Raw genomic sequence first — 15,075 nt, forward strand, 5'->3', positions numbered from 1 at the left:
CAGAGGAAAAGATAATATTCCTATACTTTTGTACACAGAAAGTGAAAAAAAAAAATATGACAATCAAAACCCTAAAGAGGAAATCAGTCGGAAGTCTCACATGCCTGAAAAGGGATGTTTTTCAACACTGAACTAGCCAGTCGGGCGACTTTGATCCTTTGATGAAAAAGGAAGTGAACATTTTGTCAATTTCTCTACAAATTAATGACCATAAAAACTTAACAGATGTCACATTTGCTTGGGATAAATAATCTTACTAATACACCGATATGTGTAAGCATTGTTTACTTGGTACTTTCCTGAGTTCTGTGAAGAGAAATGCCACATAATCTCTGTTTAAAGGAAGTGTATTAAAATTTGTTTATGCATGAATAAAAACTCGAAGACGAGCCATAAATAAATGGTTTTGATAAAAAAGTAAAAACAATTTTTTAATTAACAAACCTTTTCTCAATTCAATATTTTAAATACTCTGTAATTAAACTATTATTTTGTAAAATATACAATTATTTTGTAATGAATTTTCATTAAAAAATTAAACAAAATAAAATGGACGGCTTCATCGGAGACAGTGCCACAAGACAAATGTGTCCATCAAACTCAAACTTTGTAATTAAACTGTTATAATATACACATTTTGTATAGAAACTAAAAAGCTTAGGCATGCGCTAATTAACGCAGAAGGCAACGGATACTTACCAAAATATTCAATGTACAATCTATCAGCACTAACTTATAGCACATGCGCGTATGCTCACACTGAGCGTCAATGCATATTTTGACCCTTTGCAAAACGAAGCAAAAGGACGCAGAAGGAATTGAAATTTCACCCTGCAAAATACAGGTTTTATATCATTATTTGGCTTTGGGAATAAAACAGTAGTGACCCTGTCTTTAGTCGGCTGTTTCAAACATTGCTGGGTCGGGGCCGTGCGATACAGGACCTTCTTTTTCGCCCCTCTTTTATTTCCTCATTAAAAGGTTTTGCTACCTTTTGTAGGTAAAGTTTTTGGCCATGACATGAATCCCTAATTACTGTGAATGAAGATTTGTGTAACTTAACATAAGCTTCAACAGTCGTCAAGTTTTTGAGGAAACAAGAGTCATAAAGCAATGTTTTCAAGCAAGGTGCGTAAATCTGTTGATAACAACAATTTTCGTCTCACTGAGATAAAAATATTTTTTTTTAATGAAATTATTTGAGTCATTTCTCAAAGACTTTAAGGGAAGCTTTCTACCATCAATATCTTTAAAACCATGTAGGTTTAATCTAAATCTGTGGACGTTTGTGTTTTATGTCGTACAAACAAAATCACTTCTGAAAAACTACAGCACCTAAGCAAGTAAATATTTTAAGGGAAGCTTTCTACCATCATTATCTTTAAACTGTGTAATTTTAATGTAAATCTGTGGACGAGTTTGCTCAGTCGGTGGAGCACGGGACTCTTAATACTAGGGTTGGGTTCGAGCCCCACATCGAGCGTGCATATTCTGCGCCTTGAACACCCAGCTGGTTGGATGTATGCGCATTACAAGTCTTTTTCTATTATTATTATTATTTCTTAAACCCTTTCAACACCATCAATTTTCTTCATATCAAGGTCTGCACTAACAGAAAGCTTCTGAAAGAAAATTGTTGGCGTATAGCTTTGGGAAGACTTACTGCCTTGGTGACTTCACTTGTCGACGTCTTTGAAGACGGTGGATTCTTGGTCTTTTCTTGGAGGCTTCAGTGGCTTAACGTCCTTTAACATCACTCTCGCGTAGGGATTCTGGTGTAAGCCAGCTCTACGCAGTGCTTCCTCAAGCTTTACACGCGGGTCGGCCATTACCTAAAATCAAGATCGTCAAAATATTATTCACATTCCTGGAAAGTGAGCCCTATAAAATTGGGTGTGTTTACAATTAATTACTTGGCTCATGAGAGAAGTTAATCTGCCTGGGGCAGTCAGCAGCTCAAATGGCGTGTTTATGATCCAATTAAGTCCACTGTTTGGGAAAGGAATTACATGGAGATGACAGGTGTGAGTTGGTAAAGACAAAAAGGATGCGCTATTTAGGCCTCTGTCTTTGATTTTACTTTCCCTTAAAACCACGATGTTGGCCAGCAAGCAATTTCTTGAAAAATACATCAAGAAACCCCTGTTCAAGATTTTCCTAAGGAGGCTCCAAAACTTTGAAATTCTTTAGAGCTTTCTTGTTATTGCCCCCTCATGTGCTAAAAAATAAGGTCAATAAACGATCATTACCTGTTCTGAAGTAAACCCTCTGGCATCAAACAGTGGCTTCTGTATGTTGATATCCTCATCAACTCCAATGCCAAGATGTGCATTGAATGCCTAAATGGGAGCAAATGTAACAAATGTCATAAATTCAGCAACTTTATATTCCCAAATTCAGCAACATAAATACTTCTCAATTCAGCAAATGCCAAATCAGCAACAAATTATATATTGTCCATGATAATAATTAAGGCAACCCATAGATAAAATCATTGAAAGCAAAAGAGTTTCAGTTTTAAATGAAGGAGGAAAACCCCAGAGAATTATTCCAGGGAAAAACCAACACCATCAAACCAGGTAAGGACTGAAAACCCAACCACACTGTATCCAGATAGGTTTCGAACCGAGGTCTCAGAGGTGGAAGGCGCGGGAAGATAACACTAAGCCAACCTGACTATACATAAAACTTTTGGGGGGAGAAACGTTGGTTCAGAGAAGAACCGTTTTAGTTTTCAGAACCAATACTCGTCAGAACCAACACTATCAGAACTGACACTCCACCCGAAAAAGTTTGACCTGTTGTCAGGTTGGCGTAGTGGTATCCTTGTCTTCGACCTGTAAGACCCTGGTTCAAATCCTATCGGGCACACTAGGGATTGGGTGTTCAGTTCCTACCCGACTTTGTAGGTTTTTTTCCCAGAATATTTCTCTGGGGTTTTTCTGCCACTTCTAAAACTAAAACTTCATTCCTTGCCTTCTTCCCCATTTGGGTTTTTGGTACAATAGTTTTTCTTATGATCCAAAATTGAAATTCAAACTTGAAAGTTTCAAACATCACAATACCTTGGTGGCTTGGAAGACTCTCTGGGGGTCATGTTGAACATGTACTTCAACCTGTAAAGTCAAAAGAATAATAACAATAATAATTAGTATAAAGTGCTTTTAAAAGGAAGGTCAATGTTTTTTTCCTCATTTTGATTCTGACTTCCTAAATTTGTTCTGTGACTTCCCCTCGTATATGGTATGATCAGGGCCCAATATCACAGAGCCGCTTAATCAGAAAAAGTTACTGAAGCTCAACTAAATGTTGATTACAAGAATAAGGTCAAAGCCAAACTACCAAGTCACCAAGCTTGGGCATTATCACAATATTACCAGTACCAAGGTTTTTTATTACTAGTATCCTGCTCATTTCTGCTTAGCAGAAAGTTGTTAAGCAATATTGTATGCTTAAAGCCACTGGACACCTTTGGTTATTGTTAAAGACAAGTCTTCTCACTTGGTGTATCTCAACATTTGCATAAATCAATAAACCTGTAAAAATTTGAGCTCAATTGGTTGTTAAAGTTGCGAGAGAATAAAGGAAGAAGAAAAACCTTTGTCGCAAAAATTGTGTGCTTTCAGATGCTTGAATTTGAGACTTCAGCTGAGGTCTTGAATTCAATTCAAATATTTTAGTTAGAAATTACTTCTTTCACAAAAACTAGGTTACTTCAGAGGGAGCTGTTCTCTTAATGTTTTATACTATCAACAGCTCTCCACTGCTCGTTACAAAGTAAGTTTATATGCCAACAGTTATTTTGAGCAATTACCAATAGTGCTTTTAAAGCAATCAGACCCTTTAGGAACAGAAACAAAGTTAAAAAATCACAGATTTACAAATAACTTACAGGGCTTACAGAAGGTATTAATGGTGAAAGACTTCTCTTGAAATATTATTCCATGAAATGCTTAAATTTTTGAGAAAACATTAGAACAATATCAATTCTCGATATCGAGAATTACGGATTTATTTTAAACACATGTCATGACACGGCGAAACGTGCGGAAACAAGGGTGGGTTTTCCTGTTGTTTTCTCCCGACTCCAAAGACTGATTGAGCCTAAATTTCACAGGTTTGTTATTTTATATTATAAGTTGTGATACACAAAGTGTGGGCTTTGGACAATACTGTTTACCAAAAGTGTCCAATGGCTTCAAGCAGCTCTATGCAATTAGGGCCTGGGATATAAGTGTCTTACCATTTGTCTTATTGCATCTAGTCGTCGTTCTCGTTCTATGTCTTCCTCAGCTTCCCTTATTCTCTCCTCCTGCTGTTTCTGCAAGCGCTCCTCCATCAACATTTCTCGATAAGCGACTCTGTCAAAGCAAAAAAAAATCTCTGCATAAAAACCTGGTTCATGGCGTGTTGTGGAGGAGTGGATGCGAGCACTGTAATATTGTGACGGTTTTAGATTGATGAAACAACTGACTGGAGACACGTTGCTTGATTGGTTTACTTTACATGTTATCAACAACAAAAGTCCACGGGCATGCAACTGTATAGAGTGCCTAATGTGACAATACTACAAGCACCGCACTTGAGCTCTGGTGTTTTTGATCAGCAGAGTGTGGGTTCGGGTCCCACTGTGAACAAACTTCTTCTGATACTGCCCTCTTTTGAATCATCCCCCTCCAGCCCATGTTATTTTCCCCTTATGGTGGACACAATTTCCGGCGAACAGAATTATCTGCAGCCGATTTCATGAAACACTAGGATTAATCCTTGAGTTTGGATGAGTAACTTGTCCTAACTTAGGAAGGGTGCAATGCGTCGTAACGTCTATGGATACCTCTTATCTCATCCTAATGGCCGAGCCGTACTGCAGCAAAAACAAAAACGATAAAAATCACGACGCAAAGAGACCGCATTCTATTGGTTGAATGAGCGTGTGTATATTCTACGTGGAGCAATTCCACCAAAAGAATGCGTTCTCTTTGCATCGGGATTGTTATCGTTTTCGTTATCGTTGCAGTGTGACTCGGCCTTTAGTAGACAGAATTTGGTGAAATCGACGGCAGAGACACCAACGACGAGCATACCTTTCTTTATCCTGTTGGGCTTGTTGGGCCATGGCTTCTTGAAGCTCAAGCAGACGTTGTTTGCCTTCGAGCTCCCTAGCCTCCTGCTCTTTTAACATCTTAGTGTGGTAGACGTCCAACTGTTTGAACATGTATACAACCGTGGTTATTCTGATGCAAAAAATTATTAACAAACAGAGGCTAGGCTATGTCATATTGGGTATCAGTAAACAGTTTCTTAGGCCGTGTCCGAATTGGCGACTTCGGCTACAGCTACGGCTAGGGCGCGCGCGTCTGCTATTCTTCAACACTGGCAGACGCGCTGATCTAGACGTAGCTGTAGCCGGTGTTGCCAATTCGGACACGGCCTATGTCTCTCTTAGAGACCATAGCGGCCGGCTGGCCACAACAAGTGGTTTGTACCAAAATGCCCATAACTGCCGCAAACGACCTCAAGCTTTGTCCTACTTTCGCTCACATTAAGAGGTCAAAGTATCAAAGTAAAGGTCATGAACTCGTCTAGTTTAGTATTGCATTGGTACCAATGTATTTCAATTTTTAAACTCAAAACTCAATTGTCTGTTATTTTGAGATTTTGTCTTGCTTTTTAGTCAACTATCGTGAAATAGATTTTTGCGGAATTCTGGAGACTTTCCAGTTCTAAAAAGGAGGGCAGGTCATACCTCACTACGCAATGCTTCAAATTGCTCACGTTCTAATTCATCTTTGTCTAGTTTTAATAAGTTCACTGGCGTGATTCTAAAATCACTTGCCCTGGACCTGTGGTCCAGTGTTAGTTTTGAGCCATGTACATGTATGTCTTGCCTTTTACCAAATCAACAAGACCTGTTACAGACCCCAGATGTTCCTTACCTTCTGTTTGTTAAGTGCTCTTTTCTTCCTCTCGGCCTCTTGCTCCTTGATCCTCTGCTGCTCAAAAAGCTGTCGTCGTTGTGACGCCATCTCGTCCTCCAACTTCATGGCTTCAAGCTTCTGCTCTCGCCATCTCTGCACCTATTGGTTTTTGTTTGAGGGGGTGTAAAAACAGTGATAAAACGGATGGAAAATTGCATCGGGATAAAGAACATTAATTTTGGTTTTATCCATACTAAGAACTGTATACTCAGTACCTTCCCCAAGTTCTGTAAAAAAAATCACAGGCATATAACTCGGGTGGGATTCGAACCCATGACCTTAGGAATTCTAGGTACTAGAGGCAGTTTGAATCCTATGTTTAAGCACATATATTGTTTTAGCACAGTGTCTACCCATATACATCGATGTGTGTATTACATTGTTTTCTTAACCTTTTGAGAAAACAACTGTAGACCGCTCATTTACTTTGTGAATATTATAGCTAGAGGAATACAGGTGTAGCCAACATGCACTTTCAGGCTTTGAACACAAAAACATACTGAAGAAAACGAGTAGCATAGGCCTACCTCCCTTAGTCTTCTTGTAACCCTTATTAGTTTTCATTTCTTACTTTCTGAGCAAGTTCCTTGCATATCTCATCTTGCCGCTGGATGTTGATGGCCGTAGCTTGTTGCAGTTCCTGAGCGAGGCAGGCATCAGCAAACACAGCTACTGCTTTGTCATACAGCTCCTGTTTGTCTCTGGCCCAACAGTTAATCAGGGTCCGACGGTGCTCTGTGTAGAACCTGTCGCTCAAAGTCCAGTCTTCATGAGCCACCTGCCAAACATGTAGTTCACGTTAAAGGACCACGTTGCCTTGGATCGGTCGAGTTGGTCCTTGAAAAGCGTTTGTAACCGTTTGTTATAAAATGATTGATTAGAAAGATATTTTAAATGTAGAATATAATGATCCACACAAACATGCCTCGAAATTGCGTGGTTTTCCTTTTACCTCGTCGACTAACACGGTCGGCCATTTATGGGAGTTACAGTTTTGACTCCCATAAATGGCCGACCGTGTAGGTTTGCAAAGTTTAAGGAAAACCACTCACTGTCGAGGCAAAATCGTGTGGATCATTATATTCTACTTTTAAAATATCTTTCTAATCATGCATTTTATTATAACAAACGTTTACAAACGCTTTTCAAAGACCAACTCGGCCGATCCAAGGAAACGTGTTCCTTTAAGTTAGAATTTAAGCTTTGCATGATGTAAGAAGTACAGGGGTCATTCCATGTTAAATCAACTAGTGGGGATACGGGTCACCTCTCAGATGCAGCTGGAATTCATTTTAAATACTCATCTATGGGCTTAATGAACACCATGCAAACACTAAGCAAACAAATAAATTGCCCATTCCAACTCATTTGTGAGTCAGTTCAATGAGCAACCACTCATTACCAACAGTGTGTGCGCAGTGGGCAGCAACAGAGTGCAGCGTCCTCCTGAAGACAATCGGAGCATACTGATTGAAACCTTGAGTTGTCAACCACCGGTTCTTCTCAGAACCAACACTACTCAAAAGAGATTTATAGAGTGTCATGGCCGAGTGGTTAAGAGCATCCAATTCAAGTTCTGGTGCTGATTCACCGGAGTGTGGGTTCGAATCCCGGTCGTGACACTTGTGTACTTGAGCAAGATACTTTACTATAATTGCTTCTCTTCACCCAGGGGTATAAATGGGTACCTGCGAGGGTAGAGGTTGATATTGTGTATGAAAAAGCCACAAGCGCCTTACAGGCAGCTCAGGGCTGTATACTCCCAAGGGAGCTAAGAAACATTACAGGGATGTTATTGGCCCCATGACCAGGGCACTAAGAGCATTGATACGGTTATTGTGAAATGCGCTATACAAGAATTTATTATTATTTACACATACATGTAGATTTCATAAATACCCATTGTGCAAACGCTAATCCTTGAATGAGGTGCATGCTAAGCTTAAGGCAATTTATTTTATTCACAATATATCGTTTGCAATATATCGCGATACTTGATATAATCGTGATTAATTAAATTTGACATCGTCAGTCTTAAAACTCCCAGTGAAAGTTGTAGTAGAGACAGTCATAGCATAAGAGAGGTGCTCTAGTGACCTACATGTACATGTATTCTTCTGGTTTTACTCCAAGCATATGGGGTGCAAGATGCCTTGGCTAGGAAATACATCGCAATACTTAATCGATATCGTGATATCAAAATCGTTTCCAAATTAGTATCGCGATATTCGATAATATCGTGCTATCGCCCAAGCTTAGTGCATGCTGGTCTATCTAGCGATCAAACCAGCATGCACCTCATTCCACACCTAACGAATGCGTATCGAGTATTTGCCATATTTATGGTGTTACAGCAAACCTCAACAAACAACACTTTCACTGATGTACGTTTAATTTATGATAACTCTTACCACATCTGCTCGTGTTTTGTGTGGAAGCTGACGGCGTAACCTGTTGATGTAGAGAGCTCTCCTATTGGACAGGTCATGTGGGTACTGGTCTAAGATAGCTTGGAAGGCAAAATGATCCTGGTCGCTCCAACCACCGGTGTCTGACCTGTGAAAAACAAAAGATCACTGTTGTATCAGAGCATTTAAAATAAAAAATAAAAAATAGTATAATAAAATCAAAACAAAAATTAATCATTTTAGGGGTTATGATTATTGAAACGCGACTCACAAGCTTTGTCCACTCTCCTTGGTCTACTTTTATAATAAGGGAATAAAACGGTAGCGTTAAAGCCATTATACACTTTCGGTACAGAACAAAAAAAGTTCACAGATTTACAAATAATTCACAGGGTTTACAGAAGGTAATGGTGAAAGACTTATCTTGAAATATTATTCCATGAAATGCTTTACTTTTTGAGAAGACACTAAAACAATTATCAATTCTCGACTACGAGAATTATGGATTTATAGTAAACACATGTCATGACACGGCGAAAATGTGCGAAAACAAGGGTTGGTTTTCCCGTTATTTTCTCACGACTCTGGTCACCGATTGAGCCTAAATTTTCACAGGTTTGTTATTTTATATATAAGTTGTGATACACGAAGTGTGGGCCTTTGGACAACACTGTTTACCGAAAGTGTATAATGGCTTTATGTTCTTAAACGGCCGTTTAAAACCTGGCAAGGTCATGGCCGTGCGATAAAGGCCAGAGCTGAGGGCCACCATGCAAGGCATTTAATTGGCCGTTTAAAAATGAGTCACTACTCTTTTGTTCCCATTCATACTTGCCTTTTTGGTTTAAAGGTGTAATAAAGTAGGAAACTCTGCACAAAAATATCTGTTTTCCGAAGTCGAGCTCTGAACGTGTGGTGCATTTTTATGAGAGAGTCTAGGAAATGAATTTGTTCACGTAGTGCATCCTGACCTCGTATCCATGGGGCGAACGGCGCAGCAAGATCGATTGAAAGAGGTTGTGGGTTAACTCGCACAAATACCATCTGAAAACAACCGGTTATAAGCAGCTCCAGCTGGTCATTATCAACCGTTTATAAACGCCCCGTCGTGACGCGCTCTCCACCAATAGCTATAACAAAATTGTCTGGGGTATTTATGAACACACATGTACATGTAGGATTAAAACCATCAAACAGTTTGACAAACAAAAGGTATATTTCGCTTTAAAAGCCAGTGGACACTATTGGTAAATGTCAAAGACCAGTCTTCTCACTTGCTGTATCTCAACATATGCATACCTGTGAAAATTTGAGGCCAATTGGTCGTTGGAGTTGCGAGATAACTATGAAAGAAAAAACACCCTTGTCACACCAAGTTGTGTGCTCTTAGATGCTTGATTTTGAGACCTCAAATTCTAAACTTGAGGTTTCGAAATCAAATTCGTGGCAAACTACTTCTTTCTTGAAAACTACTCCAATTCAGAGGGAGCCGTTTCTCACAATGTTTTATACTACCAACCTCTCCCCATTACTCGTTACCAAGTAAGGTTTTATGCTTATAATTATTTTGAGTAATTACCAATAGTGTCCACTGTCTTTAAACACTGATATTAGATTTTAACTTAAATGATCTTTTGCAAAAAGTAGTTACCTCAAAACATCTGGATGCAATTTATCCAGCTCTCTGAGTCTCCGCAGATACTTCTGGTCCAACACTACAAACTCGGACAATACCGAATCTCGCAGTTCCATATCGGGACAAACTAAGACCTGCGCTTCTACCGGAACCCCTTCCACCACCCACTTTTCAGCACCGGCGAAGAGACTTCTCAAGTAGTTTGAGTTCAGATCCTGCTCTAAGCTGAGCTGTTCGTGTCCAAGTCGGTCCAGTATAGCCTGCTGTTGTTCGTAAACAGACTCTACGGTTTCAGAGATTTTGGCGTGTTGCTCCGTGAGATTTTCAGTCGAGGGTGAGCGATCACGAAGCCGGATCGAATGTTCGGACAACCAGGCTTGGAGGTCTTCTCGGAGAGTCCAGATAGGGTCCACGGTTGAAGCCTTAAAATCTTTCAACTGAGCTCTGGCTTCGAGCTCTTGATCTTCTACATCCAGCATGAACATCGAAATGGACGATTTCTCGGACATGCCGCTCTGGAAAACCAAAGCCTGCTCTGCTTCGGCTCGTTTGCGAACGGCGTCGAGGCGTAGGACTTCTTTCTGCCATACCATCCGATGCTGTTTCAGGAGGCTGCTCTCTTGGCTAGCTTTGGAGATGGCTGCCAGGCGGTTAACCTTTATCAAGGATCTGTTGCCGGTGATTTTCTTTTCCAGCGTGAGAGCTTTGAGCTTCTCGTAGTCTGGGGTGACATACCGGCTGCTTCCGAGGCCTTGTGTCATGCGAATGAGCAGTTTATCTGAAAACGGATTTATAAAGAAATTGTGTTTAATGAGCAGGGTAGATGGCCTTACAGCTATCGATCCAAACCGGTCCTTCTTCAGATGCATTAAACAAGTACATGTACAAAAAACCCAATCCAATTCAAATTGGAAAATGTTCTTAAAAAGAACACGTGGGGAGTGGAAAAAAGATCAAATGGATACGGTTAGAACAAATAAGAACAAGAAATTGTATATTAAAAGATGTAGTTTTTAGTTCAACCATGTTTTATTGTGAAAAGTTGAGTACTCTGTGAGTTTGGGCTACGAAGGCCATGACCTCTTTAGACAAGTCTGTGTCTTGTGGTGCTCTGTCGATGTTAAAGGACACCCGTTGCCTTGGATCGGTCGACTTTGGTCTTTGAAAAGCATTTGTAACCGTTTGTTATGAACATTCTCAAGGGACATGTGGATAAATTCCTAAAGAACGTCGAGGGGCTCTACATTTAAGCTTATCTAAGCTGTCTGCCTCAGAAACCAGAACCACCGTCTCCTCCCCAGTTGTGTGATGGCGTCGGTGGATTCAAGTAAGTTCAAGTAAGTTATAAAATGCATACGGGTAGAAAGATGTTGTAAAAGTAGAATATAACGATCCACACAAACATGCCTAAACATTGCCTGATTTTCCTTTTACCTCATCGACTAACACCGTCAGCCTTCATAAATGGCCGACCGTGTTAGTTTGCACAGTAAAAAGAAAACCACGCAATTTCGAGGCAAATTTGTGTGGATCATTGTATTCTACTTTTAAAACATCTTTAATAATAATAACTGTATTAATGCGCCTTTTGCCAAAGGTTACATAGCACCAGGTATTATTACAGCAAATCCAGCCAGGAACACCGGGCGAACCCCCTTCTCTTTTCGATAAGTGCACTGGGTTCTTTTACATGCGTTTACTCAACAATTTTTAAACAACAGCTTTACGTTCCATCAGAAGGATGAAACAATGTCTTGCTTAAAGACAAAAGTGTCACGGCTGGGGATTTGAACTCACACTCTGCTGATCAGAAACACCAGAGTTTGAATTCAGTGCTCTTAACCGCTCCGCTACGACACTTCCACCATTTAATTCTTTAAATAACACAGAGTCTTAAGTTACCTGATTCATAAGCTCTACCAATTTCTTTTGGTCCAGTCCTGTGATGCGTTAGGAAAGCTTTGTAATCTCGTCCGGTCATGGTGGAGCAGAATTGCTTTTAAAACTGGAATTTATCTCGATGACAGTGATAGCAGGGAGAGGACCTTCATCTGATAAGGTCGGGTCTGCAAATTACAGAAAAAAATGTAAAGGGTTGGTACCAAGAAAACAATGTATAGTTAAAACATTATTACATCTTAAAGACACTATTGGTGGTTATCAGAGACCAGTCTTCTCTCAACATGCACAAAATAATAAATCTGTGAAAATTTGCACTCAATTAGTCGTCAACGATGGGAGATGATAATGGGAAAAAAACACCTTTGACACTTGAAGTTATGTGCTTTCAGATGCTTGATTTCGGGACCTCAAAATCTAATTCAAATATTTTAGTCGAAAACTGCTTCTTTCTCGACACCTATGGTACTTCAAATGGAGCCGTTTCTCACTATGTTTTATACTATCAACAGCTCTCCATTACTCACTACCAAGTAAGGTTTTATGCTATCAATTATTTTGAGTAATTACCAATTAGTGTCCATTGCCTTAAAAGCCATTGGACACTTTCGATACAGAAAACAAATTAAAAGTTCACAGATTTACAAATAACTCACAAGGTTTACAGAAGGTAATGGTGAAAGACTTCTCTTGAAATATTATTCCATGAAATGCTTTACTTTTTGAGAAAACATTAAAACAATATCAATTCTTGATATCGAGAATAACGGATTTATTTCATACACATGTCATGACACAGCGAAACGTGCGGAAACAAGGGTGGGTTTTCCCGTTATTTTCTCCCAACTCCGATGACTGATTGAGCCTAAATTTTCACAGGTTTGTTATTTTATAGGGATAGTTGTGATACACGAAGTGTGGGCCTTGGACAATACTGTTTACCGAAAATGTCCAATGGCTTTAAACGACAGTTGAATTCCTCAAAAGAGTTTGTGTCAGCCTGATTACTACTTCATACTTCCTGCCAATGCGAATGCTATACGAATGTTGATGTCACAAATTCGCAACGAATAATTTGCAGCAGCTCAACTCTGCTTGACTCACTTGCGAATATCGCTGCGAAAGGAGGGTTGTGACGTCAAATTCACGTCAAATTCCCTTCGCATTCGCAGGAAGTATGAACCAGGCTTTATGAGCAAGGCACAGACTCGAGAGAGAACTAGCCTGAACATCTGACGTCATACTTCGATGCTCATAAATGACGTCAGAGAGTCGCCTCAACCTAAGACTTGATTCAAGTCCAATTCTTGTGTGAGAGGTCCCTAAGCTATCACCCTAACTTACTATGAAACAACCTGTAGCATACAGTACAGTGCGCGCTCGCCGTCAAAATGTGGTCCCGAGAATGGGGAACAGGTTTGGGAATGCAGAGCATCACAAAATAGTATTTCCTGGGGATGGCCAAACATCGTCTTAGAGTCAGACCAATCAAACTTCAGATATTGCAAGATTAACATCACTACATGTTTATCCATTGAAATCATCATATCAAATCAAATGATTGGTTCTGAAAAGCAAGTTCCTGTCTTTATCCTTGCAGATAGAGACAGTTACATGTAGGGGAATCCAGCCTAGCCTTGAGAGAACCCACGGCAAGGGATTTGACTCAGAATGTCTGTCTGGGCCTGGTTGGAAATTTCAGACAAAAATGCAATACATAAAAAAAAAAGGATAACTTTCCGTATGGCGCCACCACTTTTTCACTCATTTTTACAAAAAGGGATATCTCATTGAGGTAAATAAGATACTATATTATTTCATATCGAATGAAAAAGTGGTGGCGCCATACGGAAACTTTTCCAAAAAAACCCCCAAAACAACGAAGGTAATCCTTTCAAATTGTTTCCTTCGTCTCAACAACCGTACCCAACTCATTCACGTACGTGACTTGGGTTTGAAGTGACTTGGGTACGAAGTGACTTGGGTACGAAGTGACTTGGGTACGAAGTGACTTGGGTACGAAGTGGCCTGGGTACGAAGTGGCCTGGGTACGAAGTGGCCTGGGTACGAAGTGGCCTGGGTACGAAGTGACCTGGGTACGAAGTGACCGACATTCGATGTAAAAAGTCCCTTGAAAAAAAAATTGGTTTTTATTTGCCAAGCAAAGAGTCTCCTCTCCCTTGACCAAACCTTAGAAACACGTAAGGCTCCACTGGTTATTTGCACTTGTAAATGCAAAAAGTTTGGTACATTATTTTTAGGCATTTCTGTACAAGGTAGCCTACAAAAATATGTCATAATGTTGAGGCCGTATAATAATTTCCCCGTATACAAGGTCCTCCTCTTACCAGGTTTTCACGGTAAAATACCTTTTTCTTTGAATTGGGAAAAATATAATGATTTGATCATGGTAAGAGGAGGACCTTGTATGTAATAAAATTTATCTCTCTGACTTTACTCCTCCACCTGAATCGCTCCACCTAGAACTATTTCGGTTTCGTCCGGCTCTCGTCTCCCGTTGAGACGAAAGCCGGACAAAACCGAAATGTCAGACCATGTCTGAGTGAGCGCAGTGACAGTTTGCTTACCTTCCTTTCGATCAATTCTAGTTTGGTATTCTCTCGTGTAGAGTTGGTAGTTTGTACACACAGAAATGGCGAAAATTCTGCCAAAAAGTGAAGAAAATATGAACGAATTCAAAGCTCCAGCACTGAAGTTGAGCTGAGTGGTCGTTGACATGTGTACCGTGTTTTTAATTATTGTACCAACACAAACATGAGGGCGCTATGCTGGTTTAACGGTGGTATTTTGTTTGCGGGTGAAAAATTAACGGCGGTGTTAAATACCGCCCTCTTACGTGTGGACAACTGCTGCTTTATGATTGGTCCGTTTCGCGTAAGCTAAAAACCAAGCTTTATGATTGGTCTGTTGCGCGTAGGTTGATAACCAAATTAGACCAGGGCCCAATTTCATAAACCTGCTAAGCACAGAAATTTGCTTAGCATGAAATTTCTTCCTTGATAAAAACAGAAGCTTACAGTAGCAAAAAAACTTGCTTTAAAGGAAGGTTACAGAATTGGTAAGAAACAAAGATCGTGAAGATCACAGATTTACATAAAACTTACACGGTCTAATGATGATGATAGTTGAAAAC

General features: G+C 39.9%; 1 protein-coding gene across 1 annotated transcript; it reads right to left on the reverse strand.

Annotated features, from left to right (window-relative positions):
• Positions 1–1,607: 1,607 nt before the first annotated feature.
• On the reverse strand, positions 1,608–14,660 carry LOC117300190 (coiled-coil domain-containing protein 148-like). The gene is made up of 11 exons (XM_033783914.1): positions 14,510–14,660; positions 11,925–12,088; positions 10,038–10,800; positions 8,390–8,534; positions 6,550–6,756; positions 5,937–6,077; positions 5,085–5,203; positions 4,244–4,361; positions 3,066–3,116; positions 2,250–2,339; positions 1,608–1,832 (listed from the first exon to the last, which is right to left on the reverse strand). The coding sequence occupies exons 2-11, from the start codon at positions 12,001–12,003 to the stop codon at positions 1,677–1,679; spliced, it is 1,869 nt and encodes a 622-aa protein (XP_033639805.1). The 5' UTR covers positions 12,004–12,088; positions 14,510–14,660; the 3' UTR covers positions 1,608–1,676.
• Between the last annotated feature and the right edge of the window lie 415 nt (positions 14,661–15,075).

Source organism: Asterias rubens, chromosome 15, assembly GCF_902459465.1.
Source record: "Asterias rubens chromosome 15, eAstRub1.3, whole genome shotgun sequence".
NCBI classification, from domain to species: Eukaryota; Metazoa; Echinodermata; class Asteroidea; order Forcipulatida; family Asteriidae; genus Asterias; species Asterias rubens.

Excerpts from the sequence above, each read along its gene's own strand:
- LOC117300190 (XM_033783914.1), bottom strand. The coding sequence starts at position 12,003 with ATGACCGGACGAGATTACAAAGCTTTCCTAACGCATCACAGGACTGGA. Across the intron at positions 6,757-8,389 it reads ACAAAACACGAGCAGATGTG|GTGGCTCATGAAGACTGGAC; the intron begins GTAAGAGTTATC and ends CATGTTTGGCAG. Across the intron at positions 4,362-5,084 it reads GCCCAACAGGATAAAGAAAG|AGTCGCTTATCGAGAAATGT; the intron begins GTATGCTCGTCG and ends TTGCTTTGACAG.